Here is a 21,592-nt window from a genome sequence, read left to right on the forward strand (position 1 = left end):
GTTGGGACAGAAACACTTTCCTCTTTTTAACTGTGCCTTTTGAATAGTCTTGTGAGATCCCAATGGAGGAGCCTTGCCATTTGATCCTTTGTGCTTTCTTCATTTGGGTGCGGATAGCCTTGGTGTGAGAATAACGGAGGGGTCTGAAGATGAGGACCCCAGGAGCTTCCGAGTTTTTAGGGACGTGGGTGGGTACTCTGTGGGCACGTAATTATTTAAAAGTATTTTACAAAGTTTATTCCTAGGATTTGGGGGATCAATTTTCTATGAACACAGCACTCCTTCTTGAAGACCCAAAATTTGCAGCTTACCGCTTCTGTTTCTGTCCTCTAATTCTGTGATGCTCTTTTCCAAGCATTCCAGTTTCACTGTAGTTGTTGAAATTGCCTTAACAGAGCTGTGTTTATGGTATTTCAGGTGACGAAGGGATGTTTCCACTATGGTGACTCTGCCTCCCAACAGTAGCATGTCCTGTTTCAAAAAGGATAGATTGGTTTGCATATAGTCCATTGTGTTCTTTGGGAACTGTGAAAGGGTTTGATGAGTGTCAAGTTTTTGCATAATTAATTCCAGTGTCGCACAGTTGTCCATTTTAGACTTGATGAAGGAGTCTGGGTTGGGAGGCTCCTGCTTAGATCTTTTTGCTCTGGTTTGGTGTTTTTAGGGCCCTTCCTGGGATCATGCACTCTTTGTTCTGCCATGTTGGTGTTGTGTTTCTGCCTTGTGCAGTAATCCTCCCTTTTGGGTTGGTCCGAGGGTAATCAGTGCTTGTTGAGCTGCTTATTAGGGTTCGCTGATCGGCTTGATTGGTATGTATATAGTTTTCTAGGAGATTTGTTTGCAGAGATTTAGAGATGTAGCGATTGTAGAAATGTAGAGATTTAAACTGAAATGTGGACCCAAATAAATCACAGGGGCCCACTATGACCCAGTGGCTTCCAATGCTCCTAGGGCCCCCTCAGAACATCAGAGCCCCCTCCTCAGTTATTGCTCCCTGGGGCTCCCAGGGGCCTCCAGTGATCACTCCCAGTGGTCTTCTAATGTGACCCAACCTGTATTGAGGAAGGAGGTATTGGGGGTAATTAGGAGGCTGGTATTTACTCAGGGTTTGGCACTACACTACCTCATGGGCCACAGCAAGTTTTAAGGTTGGCAAATATCTAGAATCTGCAATTTGAAGCTACGGTGGCCATCCTAGGGTCAGGCACCGAGGCGAGTGGTTCATGGAACAGAGCACAGGAGGTTAGCAAGTAATCATGAGAAAAAGAAAAGCACCTAGCAGGAGTCAAGTGTGTGGTAGACTGGAAATGGATCACTACCATTGCAATTGGGCATGGGAGGAGTTTGTGCATCGAGGGGATCCTATTGATGGGAATTGCCACAATGTCAGCCATTTTGGAAGAAGAGTCATGATCGCCTCCCCATCACGGCCTAAAAAACCTCCCTGATTACTGCAATATCAATGCTTGGCAGTTTGCCAAGATCATAGCATGGGAAATAAATCGGGAGCGTTCCCGCGGGATCAATTGTGTGCATTTGATGGTAAGATCTGAAGCATTTTGCAGTGAGCGTGGAGGAGCTCACCTGCTAGTCCCACTCCATTTCTCTTACTTCTTATCCCTGGACCTAGTACCTAGACTTGTCTGAAATTAAGTGGTGCACAATAAATAAATAATAATAAGCAGACTGAGCCCTTAATCCCAGCCCCAGTCTGGGGCCATCTTCATTGGAGTAAACAAAGCATCTAGGCTCACAAGTAAATGAAGAGGACTCTGGCTAGGAAAGTTTGCTGCAGAGTTGTTTTAAGAGTAAGACTATTTTATTGTTAATTAAAGACACAGTGTGTCTTAAATCAAGGCGAGAATAGTGAATGGTGTTATGGCATTCCTGGAAAACACCCTAAACATCGAAAGCCCTCTTGCATCCCACGAAGACTTAGTGCCAATATTGGCAACTTATTCAACCCACATAACATAGCAATCACATAAATAAATACACAAGACACAGTAATTGTTGGAGAAAATATTGCTGCAGGTTTATTTCTTACAAGAAATATGCCAACATGGTGGGTCAATTTACGAGCGGTGACTCCCCTTAGCTGCCCTGCCCACCCTGATGAGCCGAGATTACAGTGGAACAGACCAAGTGGTGCTAACCACATTGGGGAATCTACTCCCTTACACACCGTGGACCACCAGTTCTGCCAAAAAGACTCCTGCAGTTGTTTGGCATTTGCACCCTTCTTGTGCCCCTGAAGAGGGTACCCCCAAGTACCATTCAGACTCTGGATTACCCTGTAAATCCGCTATAGCTCTGGGTGTGGCTCCCATCACACCCAGGGCCCCCCACCAAGGCAGGCACCTTTCCCACTTATACCCTGCTGACTCAAGGGCGTCGCGCAGGTTCAACAGGAACAGATCCAAGCCCACCTTAGACAGGTGGACTCCATCCTCCTCAAAACACCCTGTGGTCTTGGTATGTAAGAGACTATGCCTGATGAAGCCAAAACCCCTCTGATCCAAGAAATTGTGCATGGCACGGTTTACCCTCCGGGGAGAAATTTCAATGGCCTCCCCTGACTTGGCCCTGTGCCAGACCAATCGTGGAGTAATCTTGGAACACCATAATTCACATGGGTCTATTAGATTACTTATCTTACTCAATGTAGCTTTCATTGCCTGTAGGAGAGCCCTTGTACCCATGAAAGTCAGATCATTGCCTCCCAGGTGGATGACCAAAATGTGACAGTGGGCAATGAACTCCGCTCTGCTAGCAGAGGTTGCGGAGATTTACTAACTACGCATTACATTGAAAACACGAAATTCATCCGACTCATAGCTGAGTTAGCTACTGCACCCGCAGCCCTTTGATAAAACAACTTTACCTTTAAATGCTAAAAAGCATATAACGAATTCACAAAAGTGAGCTTTAAAAAAATTATCATGCAATGAGAGAGGTGATGCTTTTGGGGTACCCCTAACCTAGGGGGAGGATCAAGCAGAACACAAAGAGCATATCATGCTGAACGATTTGGTGGTGGTCCCATCCTCCTAGGACCACCCCAAGCAAAGGTATAGGCAACATTGCAATGCCAACCAAAGGCCCAGCAAAGAATTATGGGGAGAGATTCTAGAGTGCAGTGAATATTATAGTCCTAGCTCTCAGCTGAGCCTGGAGAGCCACTGCGGCTTGAGGAATGTTTTGATATTGGATACTATAATATTCATTGCACTCTTGAATCTCGTCCCATAATGCATTGCAGGCCTTTGGTTGGAATTGTATTTTTGCATACAGATAAAGTACTCTGAGACTAAGCCAATGGGGCAATACCTTTTATCCCCAAGTGGATGTAGCCAGATCACCTTCCACAAAGCTACCTGGTCCGTTTTGGATCTTTTGACGTGAATTAATGGATTCTCCTGAAAGTAGGGTATCCTGTCGGTTTGAAGATAGGATATCAAAGGAAGCAGAAATGCTATTGCACTTATAATGGCAAGATTCAAATCTGTTTGAAAACAATCATAATTCTGATATTTAGGCCAGTGGTTCCCAAACTTACATTTCAGGCAATTATTCCTATTTTCCTGGCGTAAAGTGGTGTGGGAATCTGGCGTAAAGTGGTGTGGAATAAGAGCACTCAGGGGATACTACTCTGCACAATTTTCATCAGTTAGTTAACGTGTCCCATTCCAAAATGGCAGAAGCTTTCCATGGCACCTTCTGATTCCTGGAGGCATTTGGGCAATCCCTGTATTTTCAATAAAAATTATGAGCATATTTGAAAATAGCTCTTAAATACAGAATTAATGGTCACTCTGAACAGGAGGTTTGCATTTTTACAACATAAAAAAGATGACAAAAATCTGTGGTGATTGATGTGAGCAATCTGAGCTGATTAGTATAAAAAAAACCTCAAGATCAAATATTGAACATATTTCTAAATAGTTGCTGAAATATGAATATCTTAACATAACTGGAAACTAGTCCTGCCATAGTTAGAGCATGCAAGAGATCACTGCTCTTTTTCCTTCTCTGAAGCAATGTCAGGAAAAGATCAACTACATTTGTGCTGAATGTAAAATATCCCATTCTTAACAGAAATCTGTAGGACATTTTGATTTGAACAAAAAAAGCAGATTATTCCAAAAATTTATATTTCTCGTAAACCAATTCAAACTGGGGGGGGGTGCAACTGTTCCAAGTGGTGGAAAATTAAATCTAAGAGTTGCAAGTATGGTCCAGAAGTAGTGTAGAAGATTGTCAGAACTTTTTCTCTTTTTTACCTTCAATGTTTTGGCATTTTTGAGGCATGGTATGTATAGCGGATAATGTCGTCTTTGACACTAGAATGCAGTACAATTATAAGAGGTCAATGACATGACTTCCTTCAACATCTTTTGGACTTTACCAGTTAAATATAAATATTTATTATGATTAAATAAAGAGTTCAGGTTAATTGCCTACTGCCCTTGAACATACACTGGCTATTATTGCCTGCCCTGGCCTGTTAGGTTTGCTTTGTTTTGAATGTACTGTGACTAAACCAATAAAAGTATTTTATTAAACAACTGCTATATATCTATTAATTTGCATCTATGATTGTAATACCTTCATGAGCTTCACGGCAATTATTTTCAGAGAGAAAAATGGAAGTTCTCCCGAGGCACGGCTTACATCCCCTCACCCACTAAAAAAAGTAACCATGCGGAACCGAGTGCTCACATGGAACCCTAACCGCAGCTGCTGGGTCGCATGCCCGGGGCCTGCATCCATACGCCCCAGCTTTGGGCGGAGGACCCTGTATCCCAGCGCTCTAAGGCTGGCCTGGGCGCTCGCTTAGGCCCCTCCTCGCACCTGTGTGTGGTGGCACCTCCTCGCCCTAAAGGCAACCAGAAAGCCTGGAGTGAGGAGAGGAGGGAGTTCTCAGCATCATGCACCCTGTGCTTTAAAAGCCGCCAAAGCGTGCATAAAGCTGGGATGGAGGCTCCTGACTCACGTCCGTTGTGGCGGGCCCGGGGTTCGCGTAGGCCCCTCCCAGCACCTTTGCATTGATTGTGCCCATGGCGCACCCCCGCCCAACCACGCGACCAGCAAGCATGGGAGGGTGGGGGGGTCGTAGACTGCCTAGACCTACTGTCGACCCCCAAGGGCATCCACCTAATTATGGCGGCCTCAGCTGCGTCTACGTGACATAGAGCCCACCTGGGCCTTACGAGGCCTCCCGGTTGGCAGCTAACTCTGTAGCGACCAGGGTCGGGGACGCCTTTCAACCGGCTGGGGGAGCTGCACCACCCGCCCCCAACCATGGCAGCCACCAGCCCAGGCAAAGGCCAGGCAGTGGTTGTGCTAATGTTGAGGGGATAGAGGAGAGTGTGGGACTTGGACTCACCGTGAGGCACAGCTCCTGGACCCGCCCAGCGACATGTCTAGATGGTGTGAAGACCTCGGCGCAAAGGAATGCCTGATGGGTGGGGGAGAATAAGTACCTCCCCTCCCCACCCACTCTGTGTCCCGGAAGGGACGAGGCCAGTGCGCCGAACCTCGGGACCCCAGAGGTCAGAACACTAGTCCGGGTTGGCTGTGCCAAACGTGGCACTAAGGTGGCCGCCCTCTAAGGGTGACCCCTGTGGGGGCTTGCGGAGCCTCAGTCTGTCACACATCACCAAAAGCACTCTCACACCTCTCACAGACTACCAGTCAAGCAATAGCAGAAGCATTCACATGTTTTGGGTTCCCTAGGATTGAGCCGGTTAACCACTCCTAGAATTTACAGAACAAACTAGGGAGGCAGAAGTTTTGTGTTGGGTACTACCAAACTGTGCAATTACCTACCTCCTCATATCAGAGCCCTACCCACTCTTACCTCTTTCAGAAAACAGAAAGAACCTGGGGGCATATTATCAAGGGGGTTTATCTCCGCTTTTTTGGCTTTAAAAGCCAAGAAAGCGGAGATAAAATTATCTCCCTATTACCTAGCTGTCGCTAACACCAGTTAGCAACAGCTAGTAGGAGATAGCGACCATCTTGGGCCCCACTTTGCATGTCAGTGATATTTATCACTAATGACATGCAAAGTGGGCGTGCCAAGATGTTAGCGACTGGAAACAGTCGCTAACATCGCTATCTCCTATTACCAACTTTTGGAGATATTCGCGCTAAGCGCGAATATCTCCAAAAGCTAACACCTGCCCTGAGCAGTTCTTAGCCATGTTATCCAATGGGAGGTGGATAACATGGCTAAGAGCATTAGCTCGGTAATGCATGAATATCGCTGACTTTTCAGCGATATTCATGCATTGCGGCCGTTTTTTATCGCATTTGCGATAAACCTTGGTAATACCAAGGTTTATCTGCGATAAAAATCGCCGCAGCTCAGCGGTAACATTTTGTCTCTAACCAAGCAATAGCGATAATTATCGCTATTGCTTGGTAATATGCCCCCTGGGTTTTATAAGTAGGCCTGCCTGGTTTAAAAGCAGATAGTGCCAAGACACATTTTGAGTATATGTGGGTTTTACAAATTGCATTAACATAACATAACACATTCCTTCAAAGTCCCAGCCACTCACTACCACAAGCATTCTTAGACCCTTCATATACTTGAAGTCTTGTAATAATGATCGGCACAGCCGCACCAATCAGGGCACCAGCCACTCACTAACACAAGCATCCACACCCTTCACTGGCTAATAGTCCCGTCCGAGTAATAGCAGTCACACCCCTAACAGCATAGCAGACTGACATTACTGACAGCCCTCTCACACACCTCACATTGCCAAAGTCTCACACTCTTCACAGACCAACAGGACCAAATAACACTACCAAATAGCACTCTCACATTCCTCCCAGAGGAGTCATCACACAACATGAAACACTCTCACACTCCTCACAAACTTCTAGAAACGCTAAGAGGTACCTCTTTATTGATTGGTGAGTTTGTGTATGTTTTTATTATTATTATTTGAAGGTTCTTATAGAGCACACAGCTGCCTACAGCGGGCTACCTGGCAATCCACATGTTTGTGGTATTGTGAATGGGCAAGTGAGTGAATGTAAGAATGAATAAATGCACTTGTGCAAGGATACGTTTTCGAGTTCATGGGTGACTAATGATTGAGTTCAACCATGAGAAATGATTGAGTGACTGCAAAGATGGTACCATTCAGAGTCAGCTACAAGCTAGAACTATTAGCTTTGGTAAGCCTTATTTCAGAAATGACAGACTGTTATGAAAGCATAATAGGCTAGTAATAGCCTTCACAGTATTTAAAGACCAACCTACTGGGGGGGGGGACAAAAAAGAAAAATGTCCTGCTCTCCCTTGACCCAGATACATCACCGGGGAAAGGCAAAACTAAAGAATGGATCAGGTTGTTTGATAATTACCAAGTGATTTGACTTTTGTGAATTGGTAATCATACATGTGAAACAGAAGTTTCAGAACTCTTGGCATTTGTTTAACAAAGATTTTTGTGACGCAGCGGGGGCGTAAAATATGTGCCATGTTGCGCCCTGTTTACAAAGGCAGATCCGTCACTTTGTAAACCCCTGAGCTACGTTATACCTGCATCCGGTATAATGTATGCAGGGTGGGATTTCCCCTGCATCAAAGCCTTGACAAAGTGGCGCATTGAAAACTATTAGGTTTCAGTGCACCACATCTAGGACGCAATTGCGTGAAAACCTTATGCCTGCCCCATGGCAGGCCTCAGACTGACGCAGGACCTTGCACATGGGGCTTGCCTCATGTGAAATTAACATTTGCTGGAGTTGTGTCAGGCTTCCAGCACAACTCCAGCAATACGTTAGTTTTGCGGCAACAGATACGTCAGTAATACTGATGTATTTGTCGTTCCTTTCAACATGATGCGTCATACAATAAATATGATGCATTAATCATGTCCCAAAGAGGGCGTAGTGAAAACTGTTGCATCGCTATTTTCACGCAGAGATTTAACAGTTTTCATAAATGAGGCTCTCAGGAGCATATTATCAACAACTAGCGATATTTATTGCTAAATGGGCTTAGCGATATTTTTTTTAACGCCGCGCATTGCCTGATTTTATCGCAGAGATAACGTGCGCAAATTTTTTCATCGCTATGCCTGCGTTGATAATAGGCGATAGCGATGTTAGCGACTGCTTTCAGTCGCTAACAGGTTGGGTATGCCCACTTTGCATGTCATTAGCGATAAATATCGCTGACATGCAAAGCGGCCCCCCAAACTGGTCGCTATCGCCTACAAGCTGTCGCTAACTGCTGTTAGCGACAGCTTGCTAATAGGGCAATAACATTTGAGGATTGTGGCCCAGTGGGGGTGGGACCACTGAAAGTAGAGCGTCAAACAAATACTTTTTTTGGACTAACCTAAATTTCACATCAATGCGCACATCTCGCAGCCCTCACCGTTTTTTGAGTTGGATGAACTATCCATTTCACATCATCATTGCACAGCACTCTCGGTTGCATAGATAGTGGCTCCTCTTACCTCATGTCGCTGCTTAAGTGTATACCCGGACTCATAATTATTAGGGACAAGGGAGATTATAGACACAATTGGATATTTACAATGTATGCTTACATCATGGTAAGAGTGAAGTACCAAAATATCTCAATAACTACTCACAGCACAATCCAGTCCTAGTGGAGTGACAGCCTACCCAAGAGTACTAAGGAGAAGTTTGTTCCTCTCTGCTGAGACCTGAACATGCGCTGATTAGTAGGATCTCGATGGAAGGTGCACCCACCAGGGGCCTTATCAGTACTCTTCTAGCACTTTCCTACCAGTTCTTATCTCTACTTGATCCGAGGACACTGTACGCCACCAGCACGATACTTTTGCACTTGCAAAACTCCTGCATTTTCCGCTGGTTCAAATACGCGTGGCACTCAACCTGCAAAAAGATAATAGTGAGAAAAAAATCTGCTGATAATCTATACATCCTAAGAAAAGAATGTACATCCTCACTAGGTGTTACATTTTTGGGCACTACATGATTAGCATGTAGAACAACATGTTGATCAACCAAAGTACTGGTCACCAGCCACATGCTATTCCTAGAAATAGCATGTGGCTGGTGACCACTTAAGGGATAAAATGCAGTCTCACACTAGAAATGGCTTGTAAAGCAACAGCAATATCCGTTTTCCCACACAGGAGTAGCATAGTGACTCACCGTAAGAAGAAATAACAGACCTGTGGAAAGAAAAGCATGCAGAGCCAATCCTGGGATTTAACAGAATCACACAACAAATAGTGTATAAACCAGGTAATGGCACAGAGGTTTCAACCCTACATGGATAGATTCAGCTGGGAGCCTGTTGCCCGGTGGATCCCAGAGGTTTGGGTGTTTTGAACTTAGAGAAACTTAATCGATGGGAAAGTTAAACCTGGCTCTGGCAGCGCATGGTCGGCCTCCTAGCTTGACTTTGCTTCCTGAGTCTCCTGCTCCTTTGCCTATCCGAGACACTCTATGGTAGTCAGCAGATCATTTCACTGTCTCATATGCTTCATATGACATAGACAGAACTTGCTATGTCATTTGGGAAAGAATTAGAGGGCATACTTAACATCTTGCTCAGTCTACATTTCACTTCCATGAATGAGGTTCTTTGCTGCTGGACCACAGCCGGGAAATATCAAAAGATTATGATTCTCTGGTGTGCAACTTCCAGTCTCCCTTTTTCACATACTCGCGGGGGATATAGTCCTGTCACAGTACTGTGGGTGGTTTGCTACTGATCAAGGAGGTGCCCAGGTAGACTTTGACCCGCTGGGACTCAATGAGCCTGTTCCAGAGTAAACTCTGTGTAAGTCCCTCAGGAGATACTCATTGTCGGATTCATTGATCCTCTAATTGACCCAGTGACTCAGACCACTGTTGCGGTAGACATTCCTGGAGTGGTGGCATGTGTAGTCGTACATGTAGCATTATGGCAATGTAGGACGCCATCATACCCAGTAGGCGCATGACAGTTCTGACTGTCAATTGTTGATTGGCTTGGAAACGTGGTAGTAGCATTTGGAAATTCTGGATTCTTCCCACCTGTGTGTTTAGGATAGCCACCATATATGGTTGAACCTGTAAAGGTTTGAAATGAGATTTTTGGACACTGATGGAGAAGCCTAGTTGGTTGATGGAGCAGGTCTGTGGTATTTTGAGTGAGTTGTAGGCACCGAGGAAGATTGCTAGCTTTCATAAGCTAGTCGTCGAGATACGAGAATACAAGGATGTTTTGTCTGCATAAATTAACTGCTATCACTGCTAGGCATTTGGTTAATACTCAGGGTGCAGTAGTCACCCCAAACAAGAGGACTTGAATAGGTAATGTTTGACTGATATCACAAATATCAGGTATTTGCGATGTGCTGGATGTATGGGAATGTGAAAGTAGGCATCCTTTGAGTCTAAGGTTGACAGAAAGTGGACTTGCTGGAGAAGTTAGATCACGTCTTGGAGAGTGACCATATGGAAATGCTCTGACAAGATACAATGATTTAAGGGCCATGGATTTAAGACTGGCCATAAAGATCTGTCCTTTTTGGGGGTTAGGAAGTATAGGGAGTATAAACCTCACCCTGATGTTGTAGAGGGATAGGTTCTATAGCTCCATTGAGCAAGAGAGTTTGAACTTCGTGTTTGGCAGAGTCTGTAAGTGTGAAGTGCAATGTTTAGGGTTGTGGTAATGAGTTCCAGACAATGACTACATTGGATAATGTCCAACAACCCCTGGTCTGATTTTATCTTCCCCCAATAGATGTTGAGTGTTCGGGTGGAAGCAGAAGGAAGTACTTATTTTTTTCCTCTACCTTTGGCATTGGTACCCATATAGGAGCCTCTATAGTAATCTTGGGGAGAGAAGTGGAGGTCCTGGCTATGTTGGTACGAGGTAAGGGCATCTGAGGAGGTGGTTTTTGAACTAGCTCTGTAGGTGGAGCGGCAAAAGGAGCCACGCGGACTAGGTGTCTCAAGTGCCCCCATAGACTTGGCAGTCTCTGTAGCCTTTTTCTTTTTTCCCAGGGCCAGGTCTCCTGGGGACTGATAAGATGTTCTTTTTTTAAAGGGACATTTAACAGACTTTCTTGGGCTTCTGGCTTAAAGCCAGGTATGAAGAACCAGGCATGGTGCCGCAGCAAGATACGGGTATAGATTCCTCTAGCAAATCTTCTGAAACTAAGACACAACAGATAGAGGTGTTGGAGATGAGCTTTCCTTCAGATGCAAGCTACTGATCCATTTTCCTGTGCTCCTCTGTGAGATACTTGAGGAGTTCCTTAATATCGTCCCAGTGGGCACAAACATACCTTGCAAGCAAACCCATTGAGTTGACAAATACACAAACAGTTGGCGGATTGTGCTGCTACCTAAGGATGGGCGGAGAGCTCTGCTCCGCCCACGGAGTGTGCAGAGTTTTGCCCATTCCACGCTCCGCAAAGTAGGCACAGTAAGCAAAACTCTGCACACTTCTCGGCGGATTTAGGTGACCAGCCCCCGCACCTCCCACCCGCCCTTTTAACAACTATTTACAAGCTTAAAAAACACGATAGAAAGTAGTAAACCGCCTTACCTGAGCTGCGGCATCCCAGGGCTGCCATCTTCCTCCATCTTCACTTCTTAATGACAACGGTGCATGTGCGTGCGCCCCCGTATGCGCGTCTCGTCTCTTCAATGGTGGTGGAGTCAGAACCGAAGGCCTGGCAAGAACAAGCCCTTTGTGGAGCTGGATGTGTATCGCCTTTTGGCAAGCCTCCAGGGGCAGATTTACAAGCCCCTTGCGATATTTTTGTGCCACCTTTGCATCAATTTTTGTGACGCAGCTTCGGCGTAAACAATGCGCCACATTGCGGCCCATTTACAATGTGATGCATCTAGGAAGATGCGTCACCTTGTAAAGCCCTGTGCCACATTATACCTGGGTCGGCTATAATGTATGCACCGTGGGAATTCACCCATGGGAAAGCCTCTTAGAAGTGACGCAGTGAAATCTACAAGATTTCACTGCGCCACTTCTAGGACGCCACTGCGTCAATTCCCTACACCTGTTTAGAGCACGACTCCAGCAATGCGTGACTTTTGCGCCGAAAGATGCGTCAACATTTCTGACACATCTGTCAATCCTTGAGCCATGGTGCGTTGTATTGTAAATTTGGGGCATCCATGTGGTGCAAGGGTTTAGCACACAGGCAGAGGGAAACTGATGCATCTACAGATGCATCGGTTTCTTGTAAATAAGCACCCCAGTTTTTGGGGGAGAACAGGTTCTACAGGCTTGCCAGGATCATATTTTGGAGTTAGTTTAAAAGATTTCAGATAAGAGGTGTGTTTCTGTTTTGGCACCAAAGGTCCCATCGGAGCCGAAGATAGGGCTGGTCAGATTGGTACTGAATATTGACTCAGCACCGAAATGGATGATGTCAATGGCTTCCATTGGTGTTTCGGTACCGAGCCCGAGGGCAGGGCATCCGAATCAGTCTTTCGGTGCTGTGATGGCCGAATGACCTTTTGTTGGGTAGAGACCTTTTGTCTCTCAGGCTGTTCGAGACGGATTGTGGGACAGAGGCTACCATACTCACGGACTGTTAAGCTGGTGAAATGTCCTGCATCTCCGTTTCGAGATCGAGGTCGGAGCCAAAATTGCGCTCAAAGGAGAACTCCTCTTCTTCAGTCACCGATGGTCCAGGGAGTTCATCCTCCTCATCATCTTGATATCTGAAGATGTCAGGAGTGTCTTCAATGCTGCTCCACTACATTTAACTTCTATGTGCCCGACAGTCCCAAAGAGTCTTTTTTGACAGGAAAGATCGACATTCCTTTCAACCCTCTTTCCTGTGTTACGGTGATAATCAAAGGTTATAGATTGGCGGAAGATCATTCAGGGGTATTTTGCGTGGCAGTTCATGCAGAAGTAGAAACGCACCCGTTCCATAACCAGCAGAGCATCCTCTGGTGAACCTGTTGTACATTGAAAATGGAGGCTTTGTAGGGCGAGGCCGGGGTTGAAGCAAGTTGATTTGACAAGCGATAGCGTTTTCTGTATCTCGATATGCAAGATGGACTACAAGAATGAAAATAATACCGACGAGGATGAGGTTGAGCATGAACCAAATAGAGCACCTCAACGGTCTCAACCCACAGCGCAGGCAGAAACCTCCAAACCGAACAGTGGAAGGAAAACAATCTAACAATGGAGATGATACACATGCACATTATGACCAAGAGGAGGAGTCTTCTGCCTCATCACTCAAAAGACTTCTTCGAAGAAAAATAACTTGCATACATCCGGACCCAACACAAGTTGGCAGGAGTATGGAAATCCAGGGTATCTACAGTGAACACACTGTTTATAATTATAATGTAGTGCCTAAGTAGCCGATAGGAATTAATCTATCTCTTACCTGGTTGCAGACAGGTTTGTATTTGAGCCCTGGTTTGTTAAGGATCAGCTCCAATTGCCTGCGGTTAAAGTTGGACACACCAATGGACTTCACAAGACCAGCGTCCTTGCATGCTTCCATGGCCTGTGTGGAGGAAAACATATGAGCTCCATTGCTCAAAATGATCTAATCGCACAGGTTAACTAATACATGTTATTTGAGATATATATGAGGCTAAGAATAACCCACAAAATGGCAGAAGAGCACTGTAGATAGCAACAAGGAAATGTCCCTCATCTCATTTAGCATCTGCCAGTAGTACATACTGGGAATACATGAATGCACCAGTGACCTATCCTTAATATAAACAGGGCATGGTTCCACTGGCACCACACTTATTTTTGTGGTTAGTAATGAATGAATACCGGCCATTAGTTTGGCCCATAATCTTTTATGTCCCTTGAGGATGGTCATCAGCGCTACTTGCTCTAACCTGATATGCTATGCTACATTATTGATATTTGTAAAGTGTATGTTTATCAATGCTTCATAAACCTGTAGGAGACAATCATACAATCTAAGTTCAGACTGTCTAATAAAGACTCATTTTGTTGGTTAAATGACAAGGTTGGTAGCTTTTTTCAAAACTCTAGGAGTGAAGATAGTGATCACATCTTCAGAAAAAAACCTAGCCTAAAAGAGGCTGTTTTTGTTTTTAGGATGTCCAATTGCAGGTGGCTTACAGAACAAAGTGTACATTGCGAAACATATAGGTGAAGATTTACAAGGACTGGGGCATCCCTGCATATCAGCAGGGATGCGCCAGGTAAGATGCGTCACGCAAGTTTACCCTTGCGCCACCACAGATGCGCCGCATTTACAATGCGGCGCATCGAGGCGCAAGGATAAACAGATGCGTGACGCATCTGATGGCGTAAGGGCGGCACATTGCTGGAGTTGTGTCTCAAGTGCAACACGGCTCCAGCAATGCTCAGGGGCTTCCCATACATAACATGCTGCGTCATGCCTTACGCCTGCTTCAAGCAGGTGCAGAGTTTTGACGCAGCGGCGTTGGAAAAGTGACTCCGTGAAATCTTGTACATTTCACTGCGTCACTTTTCCAAGGCTTTTTCTGACGGAACGCCCACTCTGTATACATTAAACCTGATGCAGGTTTAATGTGGCGCAGGGCTTTACAACGTGACGCATCTCCCTAGATGCGTCACATAAATAAAGTGCAACATGGCGCATGGTTTACGCTGCTGCTGTGTCACAGAAGTGACGTAACGGCAGCGTAAATGTGTCACAGGGTGCTTATAAATCTGCCCCACAGTTTCAATTTAGATGCAAAAAATGGTGGTGCACCACCACCACCACCAAAACCTTAGAATGCACTTTTTTCTTGACCGAAAGCTAGTGGAAATGTCTGAGAATTGGGGTTTGCGATTCCTGCGCTTTGAACCACATAAGATGAGTCACAGTGTTTTGTAACTATGGGAGGCTTCTAAAATGTTTGCTTGACAACCCAAAATAAATAGTGTTTACATAATGCAGTTGAAACTGGGATAAGACCATGACTACAGTGATATGATGTTCCTTGGTGATATAAGGAATATTGTTTCTTAGATGTTAAGTTCAAAGCCCAGATTGGAGTTCAGAGAAGATTTTTTGCGTTAAAGGTGTGGTGCGGTGAACACCATAATTTGATAGGAAGGAACTAACCACTTAGAGTAAACTTCCTTTGCTTGTACCTGAGTGGCCAGCTAATTAATATCTATTTCCTTCATACCCTGAGGTAGTGCAGTCAACTATCTATAAGAGGCTAAATGCTCATTCGCTCATTCGCTCAACACACTCACTACTTGCCATCATATCCAGAGCAGGTCCCCGCAGAGATGCTCATGGATGTTCAAAGAAGCACATGGCAGCAGGCAGAAATCTTCTCACCTGTCCTCTCTACTTCGCCTATAACAAGTTTCATCACTGCAGTAAACAGGTACCACTGTTTTTTGCCAACACCATATCAAACAATCAACTTCACTAAGTATGCAAAGCAGAGTGAAGACAAAAAGAGCAGCATTCATTTCCCTCTTGCTCTCATCCCAGATTAACTGAAGGTTAATAATGTTCTAGTCTGACTAATGTATGCTAGAGCTATGGTCATTTGCATGTATTTTAAGTTATTAGGAATTCTCAATTTAGGCAGGAATAGGAGCTCCTTCCTACCCTAACTGGGAACATCTGTCATGGAGAATTGTACAATGGGTATTTCCGGGAAAACATTCAACAGGCCAAATCTATTGGAACATGCTACCAACACATTCAGGATGTGATCTATGAAAATCAGTGTGGATATTTTCTGAGGTACTTCTGCATTCTATAGTTGAAATGTTGGAATACTGAGGTAACTTCACTTCATGGATTACCAATTTGTGTAAAAGATTACCCCATCTACATTGACATTTAAATGTTAACCAATTCGTGAGAGAAATGAAAGACATTTTGCTTCAGCTACTCGCGGAAATCTAAATGTATTCTTTTATGAAATAGTGAGATCATTTTTGAAAAGGTATAGATACATTAGCAAACGGGAACATGAGATTCATGAAAGAGGGACTAAAAAGGATAGATGCAGACAGTATTCATGGAAGAGTAACCAGGAATGTACCAAGACATGAGAAGGTTGCCACAGGGAGAAATCGCACTAAGGATTTCCTAATTTCCACTAGTCACAAATTGACCATTTAAGAAATGCAATTACCATTGACTCAGAACAGGTGGTAACCACGTGGAAACTATAACAAGCATTTACAATGCAACGGTCTCGCCTTTGCAAAAGTTAGAGCTATTGGCATTGTAAAGGACAACATTTTTATTTATGTGTTGGTTTTGAAAACAGATAAATACAATGCCAATAGCTTAGTCTCTTGCAAATGCCACACACACACACACACACAGAGCCACACACACACACACACACAGAGCCCCCCACACACACAGAGCCCCCGACACACACACAGAGCCCCCCACACACACAGAGCCGCGCACACACACACACACACACAGAGCCCCACACACAGAGCCCCCCCCCACACACAGAGCCCCCCACACACACACAGAGCCCCCCCACACACACACACATAGAGCCTCACACACACACAGAGCCCCACACACACACACAGAGCCCCCCCACACACACACAGAGCCCCACACGCACATAACCCCCCCCACACACACACAGAGCCCCCCACACAGACACACACACAAAGACACACACACACAGAATCCCCCAAACACAAAGAGCCCAACACAAACACACAGAGCCACATACAAACACACAAACACAGTGCCCCACACACACAGACACCCACACAACACCCCACACAGACACACAGAGCCACACACACACACACAGCGCCCCAAACACAGACACACAGAGCCCCACACACAGATACACACAGAGCCCCACACACACACACACACACAGAGCCCCACACACACAGATAGCCCCACACACACAGAGAGCCCCACACACACAGAGAACCCCCCACACACACAGAGCCACACACACACAGAGAGCCCTCCACACACAGAGAGCCCCACATACACAGAGAGCCCCACACACACAGAGAGCCCCTCATACACAGAGAGCCCCATACACACAGAGAGCCCCACACACACACAGAGCCCCACACACCCAGAGAGCCACACACACACACAGAGCCCCCCACACAAACACAGAGAGCCCCCCACACACACTCAGAGAGCCCCACACACACACAGACAGAGCCCCCCCACACACACAGCCCCCCCCACACACACAGAGCCCCCCCTACATACACAGAGCCCCAGACACACACACACAGAGCCACACACACACAGAGCTCCACACACACACACACACACACACAGAGCCCCCACACACAGAAAGCCACACACACACAGAGCCACACACACACACAGAGAGCCACACACACACACGCAGAGAGCCACACACACAGAGCCACAAACACACACAGAGCCACACACACACACACACACACACACACAGAGACACACACACACACACACACACAGAGCTACACACACAGAGAGCCACACACACACACACACAGAGCCACACACACACACACACAGAGCCACACACACACAGAGTCACACACACACACAGAGCCACACACACAGAGATCCCCACACACACACAGAGAGCCCCCCCCCACAGACACAGAGCCACACACAGGGAACAGAGGCCATAAAAAAGGATAACAACAAGGGAACAGGGGGCAGAAAAGCAAGCACAATGAGGGAACATGCGCTTTAAATAACTAGGCACATGGGGGGCCACGCGGGGCTTGTAAGTAGCTTTGCCCCCAATGAAGTGCCTGGGATCCTAAAACAACGGAGGCCCCTTCACTAGCACTTCTAGAAACAAATGCCAATGTTGGAGCGGCCCGCTCCCTTTGCGGGCCTCTCAGGCACTGTGCCCTCACTGGCACCCAAAAACTGATTGCGGGGGAATAGCTGGCAGCACAACAGGGCTGGGGAGCCTCTCTCTTCACCCCTGGGCCCCTCCTCACCTTCTCAGGCGGTCTCCCAGGCAGGTCCTCCTATGCAGCAAGGCATGGAGTGATGTCTCCAATTCCCCACTTCTTTGGACTCGGCCGGCCCACTCCCGCTGCTGGGAGGCCGCAAGGCTCGGCTTCCTCCTGTTGGTTCCGTGCATGGAGGATTCCCGCAGACAGGCTCAGCACACAGGGCTCCCTCTGGCCACACGGGAGCCCCACCACGGACCTGCCCGACCTCCACAGCAGCCGAGATGCGATTGGGCAGCCCCTCCAACTTCCGGAAGAAAGGGGGTTGTCTTCCTGTGACGCTGGGCCGCGATTGGCCTCTGGGGGTAGTCCCGTCCCTAGTCAGGCAACCGACGCCTGACTTCCGCGTCGCGTTGTTCCAGTGGGGCTCGGGCTCAAAAACTGCTCAAAGTGCGGGGTGGGCACCCGTTGGGCAGCAAGCGCATTCAGGGGCAGAAATGCGAGGTAGGCACCCGCGAGTGCGACAACAGAGCGCGGGGTGGGCACCCGCTGCAATCCAAGCCACGTCACCACGGCGGCCACAACACGTGTTGCACTCCCAAACAGGCTGCGGCCAGCTAAACAGCGTAGCGCTTTCGGATAAGCCCCGTCCATTTCAGACTGGGGGGGTGTGTTTTTTTTTGAGTGACGGATGACGTCACGGAGAGAAAACAGCAAAAAACACGCCCCTCAATCCGAAACGGACGGGGCTTAAAGGGACAGACAGAACTCTTCTCCAATGGCTGCCCGCCGTTTAGGAAGCCAGCCAATGGAGAAGAGCTGGCTCCTTTACCTCCCTACTCTAAGACATCATTTCTCGCCCAGCGAGACTGCGCAAGAGCAGCCTACACAGGCTGAGACCTAAAAAGGCCCCCATAATGCACAAGGGTCTTTCAAGGTGGCGGCATTCTGGCAATGAGGATGAGGATTCTACGAAGTGTTGTTCCGTTGAAATGTAAGGACCTGGTTCTTCTGGCAATTAATGGTCATCTACCTATTATGGCTGGCTCTCTAAAACACTTTGAATTGTTTGCTTTAGGAGAAAAGGAGGAGGCAGGAGATGAAATTTAGGATGAGGGCCACTCTATTTAACCAGATAGAGGAGGAGATCATTAACAGGCACAGACTGAGTAGTCAGGTCTTACTTAATTTGATAGAAGTACTGCAACCCCAGCTACAGGCCCCAACACTTAGGAGCAATACTATACCTCCCCATGCGCAGTTATTATGTTGCCTACACTTTCTATCACCGGAGAGTAACCAGACAGTCATAGCAGTGGCAGGGGGGTGTCCCAAAGTGCCTTATCGAAGTTCTTCCACAAGTTCCTTGGACATAATGGTTGAAAGCAAAACCAATACATATATTTCCCTCATACCTCCCAATCATTACAGCACACAAAATTGCATTTATAGAGGGTAGCACAGTTCCCCAATGTCTTTGGCTGTGTCGATGGCACACATGTTGCCAAATACCCACCTTAAGCTGCAGAATACATCTACAGCAACAGGGAGAGCTTACACTCACTGAATGTGCAGGGGGTGTATGTCACCTACTGTATCTTCACAGACCTTGTGGCAAGATACCCAGGCAGCACCCACAACTCCTTCATGTTCCACCACAGTGGAATACACAACCAACTGGCACTGGTAAGATGGTTTCCTGCCAAAGTAGAGGTCAGAAACCGCGCGGTTTCTGACCTCTACTTTGGCAAGAAACGCGACCGGGAGACTGATGTAGGAGCGGGACACAAAACTTGCTCGAGATGCATAGTGACACATATCAGAGTGTTCACCAGCTGTAGTTTACTGAAATCTGTGATTGAGAAGTTGCAACCGTACTTATAAAGTTGTTCTGTCTATATCGCGGTTATATGCCTACACATTCGTTCATCGTACGCTGTTTTTCTCAGTGGAAATAAGAAGGTGTTGGATACCTCAACCTTTAAATAGTTTCAATTCAGAAACAGAGACCTATATGCGCCATCCAAAGATTGCCTTACCCATTTGCTTTCTTCGTTCATAATATCTGCCCTGAGGAAGCCCAACTTGGGCGAAACGCGTTGGCTGTGTTGATTGTTCATCTTTTTCAAGATACTCATGAAGATTGCAATAAAATCATCTTATGAACATCAATGAAGGACTATTATTCATTCATGAACGCATATAAACATTTTGATGAATATTTTCTCTGTACAGTTCGTTTTTTCGTTGCCTCTCTATTCTTTTTTTAAGTGTCTGCAGTGGTTGGCACCTGTACAGGGCTTATGAGGTGTTTACGGAAACTTGTCCCCCTCCTCACCACAGCTTCTTTACAGGCAATCATCTCGGCTACAATAATGTCCAGGTTGGACTATGGGAATGCCCTTTATATTGGACTTCCTTGGAAACTGACAAGAAGACTGCAGGTCGTGCAGAATGATGAGGCACGCCTTATTTTTGGTCTACCAAGACGGGCCCACGCTTCTCCACTGCTCCTGAAACTACACTGGCTCCCTATTAGGCAGCAAGCAGTTTTTAAGGGCCTTTGCATTGCCCATAAGGCCATCTATGGTCAAGCCCCGTCTTACATCAAGGACCGTCTGATAAATTACATCCCTGCTCAGACTCTCCGCTCTTCTGTGGCCTGTCGCCTGGTCACCCCACGCTTCCATTCCACCCTCAAAGGGGGCAGAGCTGCTTCCACCTTGATACCACGGCTCTGGAACAACTTACCCGAACACTTGCACAGGGAACCAGTCCTCCTTCCTTTTAGGAAAAAACTCAAGACTATCTTGTTTTTGGAGGCATTGACCATGAAATAATTCATCTTCACTAGCTCATACTTTGTTTTAAACTCCCCCCTCGGAGCACAAAGAGACCTGATGGTGAACCAGCGTTATATAAAAGCTACTTAACATAACATAACATAACATAACAATGAATGCACTAGCCAGGAGCGTGTGTGTTGTGACCTATAGTTTCCCATCTCATGCTCTTTAGGTGACACTGCATATACCATAAGGTCCTGGCTCCTCACACCTTACCTGACTCCGAGGACACCAAATGAGAGACGATACAACAGGGCACGCAAAACAACACACATACTCATTGAGAGGACATTTGGCATCCTAAAGTCCCACTTCCCTGTCATCCAGAAGGCCGGCGGGGCACTTCTCTACAGACCAGCCACATGCTGCAAAATCATAGCGACCTTTACCATCCTGCACAACATTGCAATGGTGAGGGATCTGCATGACATCAACATTGAGTATGGCTCTGACGATGACTCACATGATGACCTACAGCCACTACATGGGCAGCAGGAGAGTACTCATGCGGCTGAGGGCCGTGCAATATGCAGAGATAACAAACAAATATTTCTGAGGTAAAGGATAACATGACATCATGAAAATGAAACATCACACATGGGACAGTGCTTGGTGCACATCTGAGTGTCCACCTTTTATTCAGGTGGCTAACACTTCATGAGAAACATAAATGTAACAGGTCAAAATATGTGCTGAACAAACAAAGGCAACTTATAACACTGAGTTATGAAGGAGTAACTTTTTTTGTCCTGTTGGGTTAGGTGTTTTTTCAGCAGCACTGGATTGTGGGACAGCCACTGTGTCAGACCAAGAGGTATTGCGGTGTGCACGCCTGTTT

The 21,592-nt window shown here is 46.4% G+C and overlaps 1 protein-coding gene across 1 annotated transcript in view; it reads right to left on the reverse strand.

The window, feature by feature from the left end:
* The window catches only part of LOC144797112 (estradiol 17 beta-dehydrogenase 5-like), a 170,969-nt gene that overhangs the window by 19,249 nt on the left and 130,128 nt on the right, over window positions 1–21,592 (reverse strand). Inside the window, exons 5-6 of the mRNA XM_078668210.1 lie at window positions 13,398–13,520; window positions 8,786–8,895 (exon numbers count right to left, since the gene is read on the reverse strand). Of these exons, the coding sequence (XP_078524336.1) occupies window positions 8,786–8,895; window positions 13,398–13,520 (233 nt within the window). The remainder of the gene's footprint in view (window positions 1–8,785; window positions 8,896–13,397; window positions 13,521–21,592) is intronic.

The sequence above is a fragment of the Lissotriton helveticus genome, chromosome 1_1 (genome assembly GCF_964261635.1).
Source record: "Lissotriton helveticus chromosome 1_1, aLisHel1.1, whole genome shotgun sequence".
Classification (NCBI taxonomy): Eukaryota; Metazoa; Chordata; class Amphibia; order Caudata; family Salamandridae; genus Lissotriton; species Lissotriton helveticus.